Source organism: Equus przewalskii, chromosome 4 (genome assembly GCF_037783145.1).
Source record: "Equus przewalskii isolate Varuska chromosome 4, EquPr2, whole genome shotgun sequence".
NCBI classification, from domain to species: Eukaryota; Metazoa; Chordata; class Mammalia; order Perissodactyla; family Equidae; genus Equus; species Equus przewalskii.
This window is the reverse complement of record NC_091834.1, coordinates 9,012,508-9,029,859: the sequence shown is the minus strand read 5'-3', so window position 1 is coordinate 9,029,859 and position 17,352 is coordinate 9,012,508. Positions and strand designations below refer to the sequence as shown.

At 36.9% G+C, this 17,352-nt stretch overlaps 1 protein-coding gene and 1 gene segment (V, D, J or C); both read left to right on the top strand.

Annotated features, from left to right (window-relative positions):
- The window catches only part of LOC103545034 (platelet binding protein GspB-like), a 476,815-nt gene that overhangs the window by 182,615 nt on the left and 276,848 nt on the right, over window positions 1–17,352 (top strand). The window lies entirely within an intron of this gene.
- The window catches only part of LOC103562134 (T-cell receptor gamma chain C region C10.5-like), a 39,490-nt gene that overhangs the window by 564 nt on the left and 21,574 nt on the right, over window positions 1–17,352 (top strand). The window contains 1 exon segment of the C gene segment in view: window positions 57–361. Coding sequence covers window positions 276–361 — 86 coding nt within the window.

Sequence of the window (17,352 nt, the reverse complement as noted above, 5' to 3'; positions counted from 1 at the left end):
ACACGAAGGAATTCCTATTACCGCTTCCTCATTACTTTTCATTGTTCCCTTTGCAGCCACTTGGATATCTTCCAACGTGGAAGGGACACAAATGTCAATCACCAAGCAGGCTGGGTCTTCAGTTGTATTCACTTGTGATATTAAACAAAGGATCACCTACGTCCATTGGTACCGACACAAGGAGGGAATAGCCCCACAACGAATTGTCTACTACCATCATCAAGACTCCAGATTAGTGTCGGATCCAGGAATCCGTTTAGAGAGATACCGTGTTTATGAAAGCACAGAGAGGAACCGTAAAATTGAAATCCGGAAGCTGGAACAAAGTGATTCTGGTGTGTATTACTGTGCTATCTGGGAGGCACACAGTGATTCACATCTCCCCTATTCTTCACTGAAAATATTGCTTGTGGCTGCCAATAAGTCTTGACACAAAGGATAGACCAGCCCCTGCCTCACTTACCGCCCTGACTTCACTGTGCTCTGAACGAGACACTCAGTTCAGTGCCCATCCCCCACCTTTATGTCCACTGGCCTCCCTCCACTCCCAATGAGCACTTTCTCTCATCTCCAGGCCTTAGGCAAGCAGTCTAGCAGACATCATATTCCTTCCCCTCTTCTAGGAGCTGGTGGAGTTCATTTTATCTGCTTTCTGGGACAAAGTAACCTAGGGTTGATGTGTTCAGGGAGACATTTACGAGAGCAATATGGGAAGAATAGTGATACCTAATCATTTGTCCATTCATTATGCTGAGATAACGCCTGAGAAAGGAGCTCCTGCCTTTCTCAGGAGAATGAGAAATGATGGAATGAAGACTTTGGACTTCATGAAGACCTCGAGCTGGTATCCAATGTTTCTTTTGGACAAACTGATGTTTCCTCTACCATACCCAACCATGGCACTGTTCACACAGTGAAAGTGTAGGAACAAAGTGATTGTTGTAGAGATGCCAAGCATTGTGTTCTATTCACGGGTCTTTTGAAGTTCAGCCTCAGCCAGAACTGTTCTGTCCTAAACAAGTAAAGCCAAAGTTCCTTTCCACCCCTCCCCCAACATTGACATGGCCAAGTCCTAAACTAGAATGAGTCTTATCAGATTAATTTTTTCCCAATAATTAAAATAAAGGGATGCTTTCCAAGAACAATCAATAAATAGTATATGTTTGAACTGAAAAGTCAAATGGGAAAAGGATGTGACTGTCATATTGGGCCAGGTTTAAGGATATAAAACTAATCCCGAAGTACAGAAATGCCAGATTCACCTGTGTGTGGTCTCTTGTGTATTGGATCCTCCAGCTTTCTACCGGATCTCTTGACCTTGACTCTAGATTAGAGTCAATAGCTCCTAGAACAATAGTTCTCAAACTGTGGTCCAGGGACTACCTGCATCAGAAGCACCTGGAAAACTTTGAATAAAAGTGCAGGTTCTGGGCAACATCCAACACAATAAATCAGAAATGTAGGATGAAGGCTGAAAGTGTGTATTTTTCAAAGACCTCCGCAATGATTCTTATTCAGATTGATTTGTAAGAACTTCTGTCCTGGCAGGAATAAATAAGGTGACCTGTCTCCCTATGAAATGGTCCAATTCCCAGCCTGACACAACAGTGCATTCTAGAAAGGTGCTCATGAGCTTCTTCCCAACACACAAAGCCCTCCTCTCTTAATGCACCCTTGATGCTGCTGCCCTAACAGGTAATCAGGTAATCACATTACTCTATAATTCCACAAGAACCACAAGTGGAAACTTCAGTTCCTCTCACTTCCGTGACCTCAGGCAAGAAGAATTGTACACTAAATGAACCAACTTGAACTTGCTCTACTGTTCCAGGGACCATGTATTTTACCTATTTTGCAGCTCTATGAAAGCTTTTTTCCTTACATTGAAGCATTGACATATTCTCATTTATATTCTTCTAATAGTGTTAAGGCTTTATTCTGCACATTTTTTCTTTAATCTTCTTTGAACTGAATTTTTGTTTATGAGATAGAAGTAGGAATCTGAATGTGGACATCCAATTTCTCCCCCAAATTATTGAGTAATCCATCATTAATCCCACAGTTTTTCATTGCCACCCCTATGATAACTAAGGTTCCATAGGCTTCACACAGCCTTTTTTACTCTCTCTCTTCTTTTCACTGTATGTGTCAACTTACATGTGACAATTTCTGTAAGGAAACATCTAGAAGTGGAGTCATTGTGAATGCACAGCTTCACCTTTACAAATGGTGCAAATAGACACCATTTGTAAAGGTGACAATAGACAAATACCAAATTTTGTCTATTCCTATGCCAGGAATACAGTATTTTAATAAGTATAGCTGTATAACAATTCTTGCTTTTTGGTAAGCAAGTTTTCTTGTTTTTTTTTTTTTTCAAAACTCCCTTGGCAATAATTTATGCATGAATAAACTCTAAATATATGTACCTTTATTTATTTATAAAGTGATAAGTTACAGGATGTATGGTAGAACTGCTTTGTGTCTGATCCTGGAGCTGTTTACAGACACAGATGCAGACAAAGAAAAACCAGACTCGGTGAACTAGATTTTGGGTAAAACATCCTACAATTTTTCCCACTCTGAATGCATGTCAAAATGGTCCTATTGGATGGCAGATAGGCCTGCTGTAAATAGAAAGACCCCAGATGGAGGGGAAGGGAGGTGACTTACCCTATTTCAGATTGAGCCTGTGGACTTGCCAGACACAGCTGTTTCTTTTCCTTCTACAGTCAGTGTTAGGAGGCAGCTAGCATCAGAAAAGGAAAAGGAAGAAGGGCAGACCCTCAAGCCAAAGAGAACCTTGGTAGCTGCTAGGGACTTAGCCAACAGATTACCCATCCGAGGACAGTTGGCCATGAGCAAGACCCAAGGTCTCATCTGGAGTCCCAAGTTTGTTACCACCCAAGGGGGTATTGTCTGCTTGTTGCAAAACATGCCAATTGCTGAAAGGCAAGGTGGTAGGAGAGAAAAGGTTTTATTACAGCTTGCTAGCAAGGGAGAAGATGGTCAACTAATGTCCAAAGGAATCATCTTACAGAACAAAGACTACAAGCCAGTTATATATGGGGCTGGTCTCTGAGTGTGGGAGGCATCTTTGTGTGGGGCAGACATCAAGTCTTAGTTCCTGATAATCTTTTGTTTTACTGGATATACATCAGAGACCAGAGCAATGCCCTATACCTTGATTTGGTTTAAAGACAAGAAAAAAATCTCCAATGTATATAGTAAATGTTATCCTTTACATGAATGGCACCAATATATGATTTGTTAAAATAATTTCCTGTGTTCAAAAAGACTAAGGTCTCTCTATTAAGGTTTTCTTAACTGTTTATGTTTTCACGTTGATTGAATGGATAACTAAACATTCCTTGCAATTTGACCAAGTGTTTTAAAAGTGTTTAATATTTTTGATAAACTTTGCTCAAAATTAAAGTCTTTCTTTTGATCAGGGAAACTTTGAGAATTTTCAAGTAGCCCTGGGACTTCTCAAATAGTTTGCTCTCTCTCTTCCTATAAGGAGGAAGATGTTAAACTAATTAGACTTATTTGGTATGAAAATTATATGGGAAGCATTACCAAATAAATGATGATAAACTTTCACAGATGATATATAATGTAGGTACATGTTATTGATGTAAGTGTTTTAAAAATTATATAACATTCATAAAATCCTGATCTGTAATGATTATAGCCATAATTCTACTTATTATTTCAAAGTGTTGTATGGCACAAAAATAACCAAATTTCTTTGTCAATTGCCATTTTTAAGTCTTTTGTCATTTACAGAGAGTTGCGTTTTACTCTGCTTTTCCAAATGTATTCTTCCTCAGAGATATTGACAGAAAAGGCTCTGGAACCTACTTTGGACTCCAGGTTTTTGATCAACTATCAGATCATAAAACTGGACTAGGTTAAAAAAATTACAGAACTCTAGTACAGGAACTGATGACTTCCTGAAACAGCTAATAAAAGATCAAGATCAAGCATTGATTATATGGGACCGAATGAACTGATGAGGATCATTAAAATTTTTGTGACGTTTTGTTTGAAATATTGCAGATTTTTTAAATGTTTTGTTTGTTCAGGTTTGTGAAAAGGTTCTCTCTTTCCTCTTAAGAGAAAACTATGACTTATAGCAATTTGAAAGTTATAGTTTTGTAATCAGATTTGAAACATTTATCTTTTTCTCCCTAACAGATCCCACCAGAATTTTGACACTCTTAGTGAGAGAATATTTCTTACTTCATGGTAATGGAGTTATTTGCATAAGTTCAATAGGAATCTATTCTCCTTATAACAGGACAAAATTGAAAACATTGGTCATATTACCAAAGCTTTTACTGGAATGTTGCATTTGAGAGAAACATGCATAGACTCAGATATGACCAGATGCCTTTTGGGAAACGAAGATTGAACTTTACGAAATAAAGTCGCTTGGAAATATTGGCTTGGTTCTTTGCTTACAGGGTTCCCATAAAACTTACCAGGTGAGTAAAGAAGGTCACTTTTCTGGCAGGTAATTCACCCAAATCTCTAGGTATTGCAGGTTGAATCTGAAAAGTCCTTGGGTTGGCTTTCCTAGCCTCAAAATACCTTTGAAGTTCAATCTGAGATATCTTATAAAAAGTTCCAGCAAAGCAAATTTGAAAGAGGCTGTAAGATCAGCTATGAGTCTTGCTTTATGTATGTAAATAATAGGGCCAGGTTTGTTGAAACTAGACATTTTAAAAACCAGTTAATTTTAATTTGCTATAATTGGTAAAAATGATTGTGATTTTAGAGATAAAAATTATGTTTCAGAAGAAACTATAGTACGTATTCGAAGATATTAGTTTCTAGTTTTTTTAATTGCCCTTAATGGTTTCTTTTCTGTCTATAATCTAGGGGGGATCCTGAATTCTTCTTGTCTCCTGAAATATCTAGCTACAAATCTCCAAACTAAAATTTTCAAATTTTTCCATCATTTTCATTAGGAATTGTTGAGAACAGCAACCACTCTGTTTCCTGAAGCTCTGCAAACTGAAGCTGGCTAAGTTAATATACACTTAAAAGAGATCACCACAATAGCATGCCTGTTGTTATGTAAGACACTCAAAAGGATACCTGGACACCAGATGACATAATCAGAAAATTTCAAGCTGCAAAAGATGCTTCAACCCTGACATCTAGAAATCTTCTTGAGGGACTGTCCCATGGGCAGATAAACTGGTTTATAATTTACTCCAACAACTCATGTTGTTTTTCTTTTTGTTTCCAAAGAAATACTTATTAAATATCAGATTTCTTGCTTCCACAATATAGGCCACAGTATGGGATCCCACCCACATCACCGCCTTCTAAAATGAATTTAAATGTATTGATCTAGTATCAGAACTAAGAAATGTGTTCAGTGAAATGCAATAATCTACCAACTCAGCTTCTGGACTGTGAAACTTCTTAAAGTTTCAAAAACAGGAATGTGAGGGATCAGAATTGACCACCCAAAATGTGTCTCTTTGCCTTCATTATTTTTAAGGAGACAAAGGCTCTGAAAGAAACTTTGACCCTCCCCACTAATTACCTAAAAGGTTTTAGGATAGAAGGCCTGTTCCAGGAAGAAGAAAGTACTATCAGGTAACTGTAGTGTAATGTAAAATGTGTCTCTCACCTCACATTGTCCATAGTTGGCCCCTTTACTTTTCTATTTCCATGTAAAATGCCTTCCTCTCCTTTGATGACCCAAACCACTACCCACAACATCCTCCTTGTTCGTTAGCTGGAGGTCATATTCAAGGTGACAGATTTTGGTATTCCTTGGAGTCACTCAGGATTCCTGGGTTTCTCTCAAGTATACCTGTTTTTAAACTTTGTTTAATTTTCTCCTATTATTCTGTTTCATGTCAATTTAATTCTTACACTAGCCAGAAGGACCTAGAGGGTAGAGGAATTGTCTTCCTCCCCTACAGCTGCATGCTTTGCTCACATAATGCTGTTTACTCTCCAGGCAACCCCGTGAGGTCCTTTTTACAGATGAAGTAAAGGAGGTGACATAAATTGCTGAAGAATACAGAACTATCATGTTCCTTTAGGGCATTTAAAATCTCCTCCTGATTGGACCTCTAGATGAAATGTTCCAATGAAGCTCAGATGGTACACATTTGTTTCTGGCAGGGATTGCTGTTCTGTGCTTGTCCCTCCCACCAAAGAAAACAGCATGCCCATTGCTTTCTCAGTATTAAGTGGGAAATGAGCATGAGATTTGTCTCCAGCCAGTCCTGGCTCCATAGCATACCTCATTCTCTGTAAGTGTTGTCAATCTATAAAAGCAGAAATGAGTTTAAGGGCAAAACATTTATGTGGGTTCAAAGAATTGCAATTCAGGAAGCACAGATTTGTGTAGAAACCCAAGCAGTGTCCCAATTACAAAAGAGGGGCTGAGGGTTTTTATGAGAAAAACGAAAGGAGATGAGGTAAGTTTTATTTAAAAAGAGTCCATATGCACTAGATAAGGAAAGGCTGGTTTTTACTTGATTGATTGGTTAGTGATTTTGTCATCAGCAAAGTCTGATTTCATCATTTCTTACAAACAGGATATTCTTGTCCGTTCTGACTTCTTCAAATATTGCTAGTTTGGACCATAGTGGAAGAAAAGAAAAATATGAGAAAGAAAGTTCTTTTCAAATATCTCCTCCAGCTCTATTTAATATAACTGGTCTCAAATCGTCTGTCACCCTTTCCTTTTTGATGAAGATCCCCTCCAAAGCATCACTGATCTAACGCTGGAAAGCATTGATGATTGATTATTGGAAAGCATTGCTGATGAACCATCAAAGCATCATTAGTCTCTTGTCTCAAAGAAAGCTCATTACCAGTATCTCCTGTCCCACATAGGAGAGAAAGGGGTTTCCTTAGGAGCCTTTTAGCTCACCTTTGAGCAATAAAAATGCCAGAGCAAACGAATGCTACTGTCAAGTTCTTTTAAGGGTAAACATTGTCTGCAGTTCCTTGAAGTCTCTCATGTGAAGTTTCACAAACATTAGTAATCATTTCAAAGCACTGAGTGACCATTATCTGAGTGGTGTTTTTATAACATGGAGTTATGTAGAGTACATTAAGTTTCACAGCAATGAGAATTCTTGTCATAACAAACAAAGCACTAAGTCCAAATTGTAGAGTAAACAGGAACTAGGAGGCAATTCATGAAGGCAGCCAGCCAAGGGGATCAAAGAACCACAGAACGTCAGTGAGTGGTGAAAAGAGTTGACAAGACCAAAGGTATTACCCTATACCAGGAGAGTCCAGTCCTTAGGTTTATAACAAAACCTCAAAGACAATTAGCAGGACTAGAATCCAACATCTACAAAGGTGCAGAAATAATTTTTCTATCCACAATTACCATCATTTTCTTTAGTCAAAGATAATCAAAGGAAAACTAATTTGTTTTTGTTAAACAAATGGGAGCTTCTGAATTCTGGAAGGATCAGACAGTGAGAAAAAGCAAACATTCCATCTTTGTTCACAAAGATATATCTTACCAAATTGTTGATAGCTTAAGAGAAAAGATTTCTTTAAATCTGGAAAAACAAAACATTAGGACACTGTCCTCAGTTCATGTAGTCTCATGTAATTAATATTTGTAATTGATCTTTTCTTAACAGTTTTATGAAGCCATCAGTTTCTGTTAGACTTCTATAATTTCTTACTCAGTTCAGTATTCTAATGTAAAATTTTATCGGAACTCTGTATTCTAGAGTAAGTGTCAGAGTAAAAAATAACTATCAATGACAGAAGACTTAACCTTTTAATGCAATTGACAAAGAAACTTTGTTGTTTTTATGATACAAATTTTAAGATAGTGGCTAGAATTGTGGCTAATAACATATACCAAGGTATATTAGAATTTTGCAAATTTTATATGTTTTAGAACACATATTAATAATATTCACCCACACAATATAATCTAAGATGGATTAACATCATTTATTTAACAATGCTTCTCATGTAACTTAACATATTAAATAGTTTAATATCTCCCTCTTTCTACTAGGAGGGAACAAATTCTTTGAGGCAAGATGTTCCAGGGGCCATCTAGAAAACCCCAAATTTATTTCCATGTCAAAAAGTCTTCATTTAGAATTTGATTTGGGGAATTTTGTCAAAAATATCAAAATATTTTAAAACACTTGGCCAAATAGGGTCATAGAGCACTGTAAAACAACGTTTACTTATTTACTTAACCTTGGTAACAATTAAAGGTTTTCATACAAATACAGAAAATTAAATATTTGTAAGGAACCCCCAAGATCTTGTGATTAAAGACCTGATAAAAATAATACAGGTCATTATTTTGATGAAACATAATTACTTCCTGACAAATTTACTTTCTTAACAAAAAATATCTCTATTTCTTAGAAGATCTTTTACTGAAAACATACATTTTCTCATAGCATATTTTTTTTAAATGTGGGACAAGGAATGTTTACTAATAGACCCAAACATCTTTAAGTTTTTCTGTAATAAAGCCCAAAGTAGGCAATCTTAGACTTGTTTAGTAATTTTCAATAATTTATCTTCTTTGGAAATGATCTAGACATTCGGTGAATTTCCATCATTTAATGTAACTTAGCAAAATTCTAGTTTCAAGCTGCAAATTGATTTTTAAGTACATATACCATAACACATACTTATTGTGAAAAATTTCACCTAAAAACTGTTTAATATTACCTACATCTATTTAGTTTACTTGTTCCCAATAATTATGTTAAGATTACCTACAAAAACTTCATGAGACATTAAAGTCAGCCATCAATGTTGTTGCTGCCACATTTTGTAACAGAAATAACATGAATTTATTTAACTTTTAGTAAATTGAAGTAGAACAGAAGCTTCGTGTCTAATGCTGATCATTCCAAAGACAACAAACAAATTAGCGTTAATCCCAAATATTTCCTAGGTCGTGTGATCCTAAAACTCGTTCAGGTTAGTTTCTATTATATTTTTGAGAGTGCACTCAATATAATGTGTGTTTTAAGCCATTAAATAGAGCTATTTTAGAAATAATACCATCCAGAAGTAGAAAAATATCACATCTATATGACATAAATGTATATACACAGACATACATAGGGACCCCATAGCTATTGTTTTAAAGTTACCACCATGAATCATATATACTAATACAAAGCTCACTAGTTATGAAAGAAAGTTGATTTCAATTTGTGTTTCTGGAAGATGGAATGAGTTAAGGTTATCTGCATAGCTGGTTAAAGCTTTTCTTCGAATATTTGTAGAAAAGGCACTTAGGATGCCACATTTTGGGTAATGGTGCTTCTCTAGCCATTTGGCTCTTTTTTCTTTCAGTCTTAGGACTTGGTAATGGTCTAGAAAACAGTTTCAGGAGAAGTTACAAACTTTTTGAAATAAATAGGGGTGGTTTTTGAGATTGATAAAGGAGAATGAATCAAATCTGAACTGCCTCTAGAGATGGATTTCCAGTTTTGCAAAGATTTGTAAGATAAGGACAGTTGCTTTCAATTCCTCAGAAATTGGATTGTAACTTAAACAACGTCATAGGTTAATCCACCTGTCTATATCCACCTGTCTGTATGTACGTTGGTCAAATTTCTCACGATAAGTTACTATATCCTTTCAAATATCTTGTCAACTTTCAGCTGGGACAAAGATTAAATATTTCTGTCAGTAATGAACAATTCCTTTAAAATTTAATTTTACTTTCCCCTTGATTGTTTAAGGGAATAGAATAGCAGTTTACCAGAAAATATCTCAAAGTTTTGTGAACTCTGAGAAGGACCCATACAGGACCCTACCTTTGAATGTAGTTATGGAGATGTCTGTAAAGCCATTAACTTAATTGTCTTTTGTATAGTCTTTCTTTTAGGTTTCCCTTTCATCTCAATTTTTCTTTAGCTTTTTGCAATGAAACTTTCAATAAGGCTTTTTTGGCATTTTGAAACCTTTGCTTTCTAGTGCACTTCTTAAATGATCTTATCTAATTGGAACATTTCTTCTAATGAACAATGTGATTTCCCTGAGTCTAGTCGCAGTTTGGTAGGACCATAACCACAAATGGAATTTATCCCCCATTTCTACTCAGTGACATATGGCTACAAAAAGCGTGCAAACAACATTTCTGTCTTACGTATTTTGGGGCCCCCAAAATAATGGATATTGATCCAAGCTTGCAGGACACAAAATGAGATTAGCAAGATCTTGAGGTTTTTTGGTAAATATTCATAGCTTCTGAGACGATGGTTTTTAAACAGGTGTGTCAGATTGGACCCTTTAGAAATTAAAGTTTTCATTTAATTTGTCTAGTCCACTGTTCTCAAATATAGTGCACAAAACCCCCCAAGTTTTGGAAGCTCAAAACAGCTCCAAAGTGGCCATTATAATTTTAAATCATCTTTAGTACTATCGGTCCACTGGGACAAAAATTTATAAGAGGATGGGCCATAGTTCTTAAATATTAACCTAGCTATAGTTTCTGAGGGAAGAACTTCTCAGGAACTTTCAGAAGATGAAATTCCCACGTTAAAGCATGGCCACACAAAGAGTCAAGGAGACAGAGAGATGTTTGTTGCAAGCCACAGGTTGTTACATGTTCCTCTGACCAACTGGCTACAGCTGTTTGGACCAATAACACAATTTCCCTGATAGTTAATGATGTTTAACATCTTTTCACTTGCCTATTGGTCATTGGTATATTTTCTTTGTAGAAATCTCTGTTCAGATCTTCTTCCCATTTTTTAATTGGTTGTTGTCTTTTTGTTGTTATTTATACATAAGAGTTCTTTGTATATTTTGGATATTAACCCATTATCTAATGGATAGTTTGCAAATATCTTCTCCCAATTGTTAGGTTGTATTTTCGTTTTGTTGATGGTTTCCTTTGCGGTGAAGAAGGTTTTGAGTTTGATGAAGTCCCATTTGCTTATTTTTTCTATTGTTTCCCTTGCCCAGTCAGACATGGTGTTTCAAAAAAAATGTTGCTAAGACCAATGTCAAAGAGCATACTGCCTTTGTTTTCTTCTAGAAGTTTCACAGTTTTAGGGCTTACATTCACATCTTTAACCCACTTTGAGTTGAATTTTTTTTTTTGCATGATGTAAGATAATGGTCAACTTTCATTCCTTTGCATGTGACTGTCCAGTTTTCCCAACGCCATTTATTGAACTAACTTCCTGGTCTCCATTGTATGCTCTTGGCACTCTTGTTGAAAATTGGCTATCCATAGAGGTGGGGGCTTACTTCTGGGCTCTCAATTCTGTTCCATTGATCTGTGTGTCTGTTTTTGCACCAGTACCATGCTGTTTTGGTTACTATGGCTTTGTAGTATATTTTGAAATCAGGGAGTCTGATACCTCCAGCTTTGTTCTCGTCCCTCAGGAGAGCTTTGGCTTTTGGGGGTCTTTTGTTGTTCCATATACATTTTAGGATTATTTCTTCTATTTCTCTGAAAAATTTTGCTGGAACTTTGATAGAGATTGCATTGAATCTATAGATTAGTTAAGAAAGTACGGACATTTTAACTATGTTAATTCTCCGATCTGAGAGCATGTAATATCTTTCCATTTTTTTGGTGTCTTCTTCAATTTCTTTCAACTATGTTTTATAGGTTTTGGTGTACAGATATTTTGCCTCTTTGGTTAAGTTTATTCTCAGGTATTTTACTCTTTTTGTTGCAATTGTAAATTGGATTGGCTTCTTAATTTCTCTTTCTGCTACTACTGTTAGCATATAGAAACACAAGTGATTTTGTGTGCTGACTTTGTATCCTGTGACTTGACTGTATTCATTTATTATTTCTAAAAGTTTTTTAGTGGATTCTTTAGGGTTTTCTATATATAAAATCATGTGGTACACAACAGCGGTAGATTCACTTCTTCTTTTCAAATTTGGATCCCTTTTATTTCTTTTTCTTGCCTGATTGCTCTGGCCAGGACTTCGAATACAATGTTAAATAAGAGTGGTGAAAGTCAGCATTCTTGACTGGTTCCTGTTCTTAGAGGGATAGCTTTCAATTTTTCTCCATTGAAAATGATATTCATTGTGGGTTTATCATATGTGGCCTTTAATATGTTGAGGTATTTTCCTTCTATATCCATTTTATTGAGTTTTTATCATAAATGGATGCTGCGTCTTGTCAAATGCTTTCTCTGCATCTATTGAGATGATCACGTGGTTTTTATTCTTCATTTTGTTAATGTTGTGTATCGTGTTGATTGATTTGCAGATGTTGAGACATCCCTGCATCCCCAGAATAAATAACACTTGATCATGATGTATGATCTTTTTAATGTATTGTTGTATTCAATTTGCTAGTATTTTGTTAAGGATTTTTGCATCGATGTTCATCAGTGATACTGGGCTGTAATTTCCTTTGTTTGTGTGTTGTCCTTGTCTGGTTTTGGTATCAGGATAATGTTAGCTCCATAAATGAGTTAGGAAGCTTCCCCTCCTCTTCAATTTTTTGGAAGAGTTTGAGACGGATAGGTATTAAATCTTCTTTGAAGGTTTGATAGAATTCACAAGGGAAGCCATCTGGCCCTGGGCTTTCACTTTTTGGGAGGTTTTTGATTACTGTTTTGATCTCCTTACTGGCGATTGGTCTATTTATATTCTCTACTTCTTCTTGGTTCAGTTTGGGAAGGTTTTATGATTCTAAGAATTTATCCCTTTCTTCTAGATTATTCGAATTGTTGGAATATAACTTTTCATAGTATTCTCTTTTAACCATGTGTATTTCTGAGATGTCCATCATAATTTCTCCTTTTTCATTTCTGATTTTATTTTTCTGAGCCTTCTCTCTTTTTTTCTTGGTGAGTCTAGCTAAACGTTTTCAAAGAATCAACTCCTGCTTTCATCAGTATTTTCTATTTTTTTAGTCTCTGTTTTGTTTATTTATGGTCAGAATTTTAGTATTTCCTTCCTTCTGCTGATTTTAAGCTTGTTTTCTTCTTCTTTTTTCCAGTTCGTTTAGGTGCACTGTTAGATTGTTTATATGGGATTTTTCTTGTTTTTTGACATAGGCACGAATTGCTATAAACTTCCCACTTTGAACCACTTTTGCTGTATCCCATATATTTTGTCATGTCGTATTTTCATTTTCATTTGTCTCCAGGTGTTTTGTGATTTCTCCTTTGATTTCTTCATTGATGTATTCGTTGTTCCATAGCATTTTATCTCCACATTTTTGCAGCTTTTCTGATTTTCTTCCTGTAGTTGATTTCTACTTTTATACCTTGGTGATCAGAAAAGATGCTTGGTATTATGTCAATCCTCTTAAATTTATTGAGACTTATTTTGTGGCCTAATATATGATCAGTCCTGGAGAATGTCCTGTACGCATTTGAAAAGAATGTGTATTCCATGGTTTTTGGATGGAATGTTCTATATATTTCTAAGTCTGTCTGGTCTAATGTGTCATTTAAGGCCAATATTCCCTTATTGATCTGTTTGAATGATCTATCCATTGGCATATGTGAAGTGTTAGAGTCCCCCACTATTATTGTGCTACTGTCTATTTCTGCTTTTATGTCTGATAGTAATTGCTTTATAGATTTAGATGATCCTATGTTGTGAACATAGATATTTAAAAGTGTTATATCCTCTGGTTGGATTGTCCCCTTTATCATTATGTAGTGCCCTTCTTTGTCTCTTGTTATAGTTTTTGTTTTAAAGTTTATTTTGTCTGATATAAGCATAGCTATCCCTACTTTCTTCTCTTTGTCATTTGCATGGAGTATCTTTTTCCATCCTTTCATTTTCATTTTGTGAGTGTCTTTATGTCTGAAATGTGCTGCTTGCATGGAATTTATATATGGGTCTTGTTTTTTATCCAATTGACCACCGTATACCTTTTGATTAGACCATTTAGTCCATTGACATTTAAAGTAACTATTGATAAATGTGTGTTTATTGCCACTTTTTAATTTTTTTCTAGGTGTTTTAGTAGTTCTTCTCTGTTCCTCTCTTCTTCTCTTGCTCTCTTCCCTTGTGGTTTGATGGCTTTCTTTAGTAATATGTTTGATTTATTTCCTCTTACTTATTTGTTTATCTGTTATAAGTTTCTGGTTTGTGATTACTGTGAGGATCCTCTGTAATATTCTACATATATAGCAATCTATATTCAGATGATGGTCTCTTTAGCTTGACCTCTTTCTAAGAGCTCTACTCTTATTCCTCTCTTCCCACATTTTATGTTTTGAAATCATATCTAATCTCTTATTTTGTGCATGTCTATGTATTACCCTTTTATCATTGAAATCAGTGATTTTATTAATTTTGTCTTTTAACGTTTATATTATCTTCATAGGCGTTTGATCTTCTACCTTTACTGTATTTTTGCCTTTACCAGTGATTTTATTGCTTGTCTTGGGTTTTTTCTTTTTTTGATATTTTTCTTATCCCTATTTGTCATCTTCTCTTTCCTACTTAAATAAGTCCCTCCAAGATTTCTTGTAGAATTGGTTTCTTGGTGATAAACTCTTTTGAATTTTGTTTGTCTGGGAAACTCTTTATCTCTCCTTCCAATCTGAATGATAACCTGTCTGTATAGAGACTGTAGGTTTTTTCCTTTTAGCACTTTAAATAAGTCTTGCCACTCCTTTCTAGCTTGTAGGGTTTTGGCTGAGAAATCCACCGATAGCCTTATGGGCTTTCCTTTATATGTCACTTATTGCCTTTCTCTTGCTGCTTTTAGGATTCTCTCTTTATCTTCAGTTTTGGACATTTTAATTATAATGTGTCTTGGTGTGGGCCTGTTTGGGTTCATCTTCCTTGGTGCTCTCTGTGCTTCCTGTACTTGGATGTGTATTTCCTTCCTTCAGTTAGGAAGGTTTGCAGCTGTTATTTCTTCAAATGGATTCTGTGCCCCTTGGTCTCTCTCTTCTCTTCCTGGGACACCTATAATATGAATGTTAGTGTGCTTGATGTTGTCTCAGACTTCCCTCAGACTGTTCTCATTCTTTTTACTTCTTTTTTCTTTTGTCTGTGCAGCTTGGGGGATTTCCTCTAGTCTTTCATCCACCTCACTGATCCATTCTTCTGTATCCTCTACTCTGCTATTGAGTTCCTCTAGTGAATTTTTCATTTGCAGTACTGTATTCTTCATTTCTGATTGGTTCTTTTTTATGTTTTCCAATTCTTTGTTGACATTCTCACTGTGTTCATCCAGTATTCTCCCAATATCAGAGAGCATCCTCATGAGTTTTTGTTTGAACTCTTTGTCAGGTAGATTGCTTATTTCTATTTCATTAAGTTCTTTTTCCATGGTTTTTCTCTGTTCTCTTGCTTGGAATTTATTCCTTTGCCTCCTCATTGTGTTTCTTGTTCTGTGCCTATGTCTATGTATTAAGTGAGTCAGCTATGTCTCCGGATCTTGGAAAAGTGGCCTTATGGACAAGGTGCCTTTAGAGGCTAGACAGTGTGCTTCCCTCTCATCACCAGTCCAAATGTTCCAGGAGTGACTGCTTTGTGGGCTACTTGTGTTCTTCTGCTGCAGCAAGGTTGCTCTTACTGCAGGTACCCAGAGAGTCTAGGCTTTTTCTCCCTGGCCACCTGTTTGTAAGTTGCATTTGAGCAGTCACAGGACCATTAGCCACAAGGTCTAATAGCACATTCCTGTTGCAGTTTTCCTGTTAATTGGGTAGGTATCCAGTGCAGCTGGTTACTAGGCTCAGGGGCTTACTGTTGCTGTATGCCCCAGGCCTGTAAGCCTGTTGTGAGCTGTCTTAGGATTGAAGCTGAGTGGGCCTGGCCCCAGACATGGGAGTAACCAATTGTTTCAGGCTTTTGGAAGGTGAGGCTGATCCTCTTTGTGACTGTGAAGCAGAGGTCTTCTGCCACTGATAAGCCACAATCCCAAAGGTCCACACAGACAGTCAACAGTTCTGGCCCATGCACACTTCCTAACCCCCTTAAGCATACCCAGTCACCCCACTGCAGAGGTCCCCAACTCTCCACAATGTCCCTCACAGTTCAACTGATCCTCACAGAGGCCCTGCCCCACAGAGGTGGACACACTCACCTGCGTGCAGATGATCAAGGCACCCAGTGTATGCAGGCTGACAAGTAGCCTGAGGGCTTGCTGTTGTGTGGGGCTTGTCCCTAGGGCAGTCTGCCTGCCATGGCTAAACTGGATTAAATCTTCACTCTAGTGGGTGTGGCTGACCCCAAGGCTAAATGGCCAGGGGAAGAACCTCAATGGCGTCTGCCAGTGTCTGTGCCAGCATGCTCACACTAGGTCATACCAATGGCTGCCACCAACGTCCCAGTCTCTGGGGAGGTCCCACCTCCCACTGGCATGCACTCAGAGACCACCAGGTGAGTCTCTTTTCACCAAAGGACTGTGCAGCCTTCTTTCTGGTGATTTTAGGTTGCTCTCTGAGATGGGTGAATTTGTGCATAGGCCCTTCAAGAGCTGCTTTTTTCCAACTTTCATCTGATAGCTTTTCTGCTGGTATTCCTCACTGCAGTTATTAGCCAAGGAAGACAAATAGTATGACACTCATCTCAGTTGTGCAGAATCTGAAGGATGCTGATAACAGTCATGAGCCCCTACCCAGGTCCCCACTCCTCCAGGGAGGGCTGCATACCTTAGGATGGCACCTGCCCAACTGGCTGTCAAACTCTGCCACTGGTGATGGTGTCTTTTTTCTCTCCAGAAGGAATTTCTGCCTCTTCTACCTTATTCAGGACTTTCCCTTGTTGTGCAGGTTCTTTTGATCACATTTTCAGTTGTCTCTCTGGGGTGATTTTTCCAAGAATATTTGTCACCTGGTTGTGTTCATGGGAGGAAGTGAGTTCAGACTTTGCCTACACTGCCATATTTTCTTAAAGAGGAATCTTTGTATAAGTGGGTGTAAATGATCAGCCTTATTTTTTCAGGAATCTACACTCTCCCCAAGATGCTGTCCCTGGCACCCAAGTTTATTCCTGTAGGTCAATTTCTGTGACTCTTCTATTTTCTTTTCTGCCAAGATATGTATTCCCCATCATTTCTCTAACTTCTTTTGTATTACTCAAATTGTATTACAATTAGTAGTTTCTGAACCACTTTTCTTCTTTGATTAAAATATTGGAGATTACCTTAAATTATCCTCATTCTCCTAGAGGCTATAATGTAAACAACACAGCATGATCTAACCACAGGCAGAGACAACTGCAATGATAATATGTCAGATGCATAACCTGGAGAAGAGTGGTGATATTTGATTTTGCACAAACTTATGAACATTGCTGCTTAATGAGTCCAAATCAAAGTGTACTTTGGATTGAAGTTTGAAGAGTAGTGCATTTTCTGGTCTAGGATTCCATTCATCCAACGTAAGCAAGTGTTTGACTGACTCC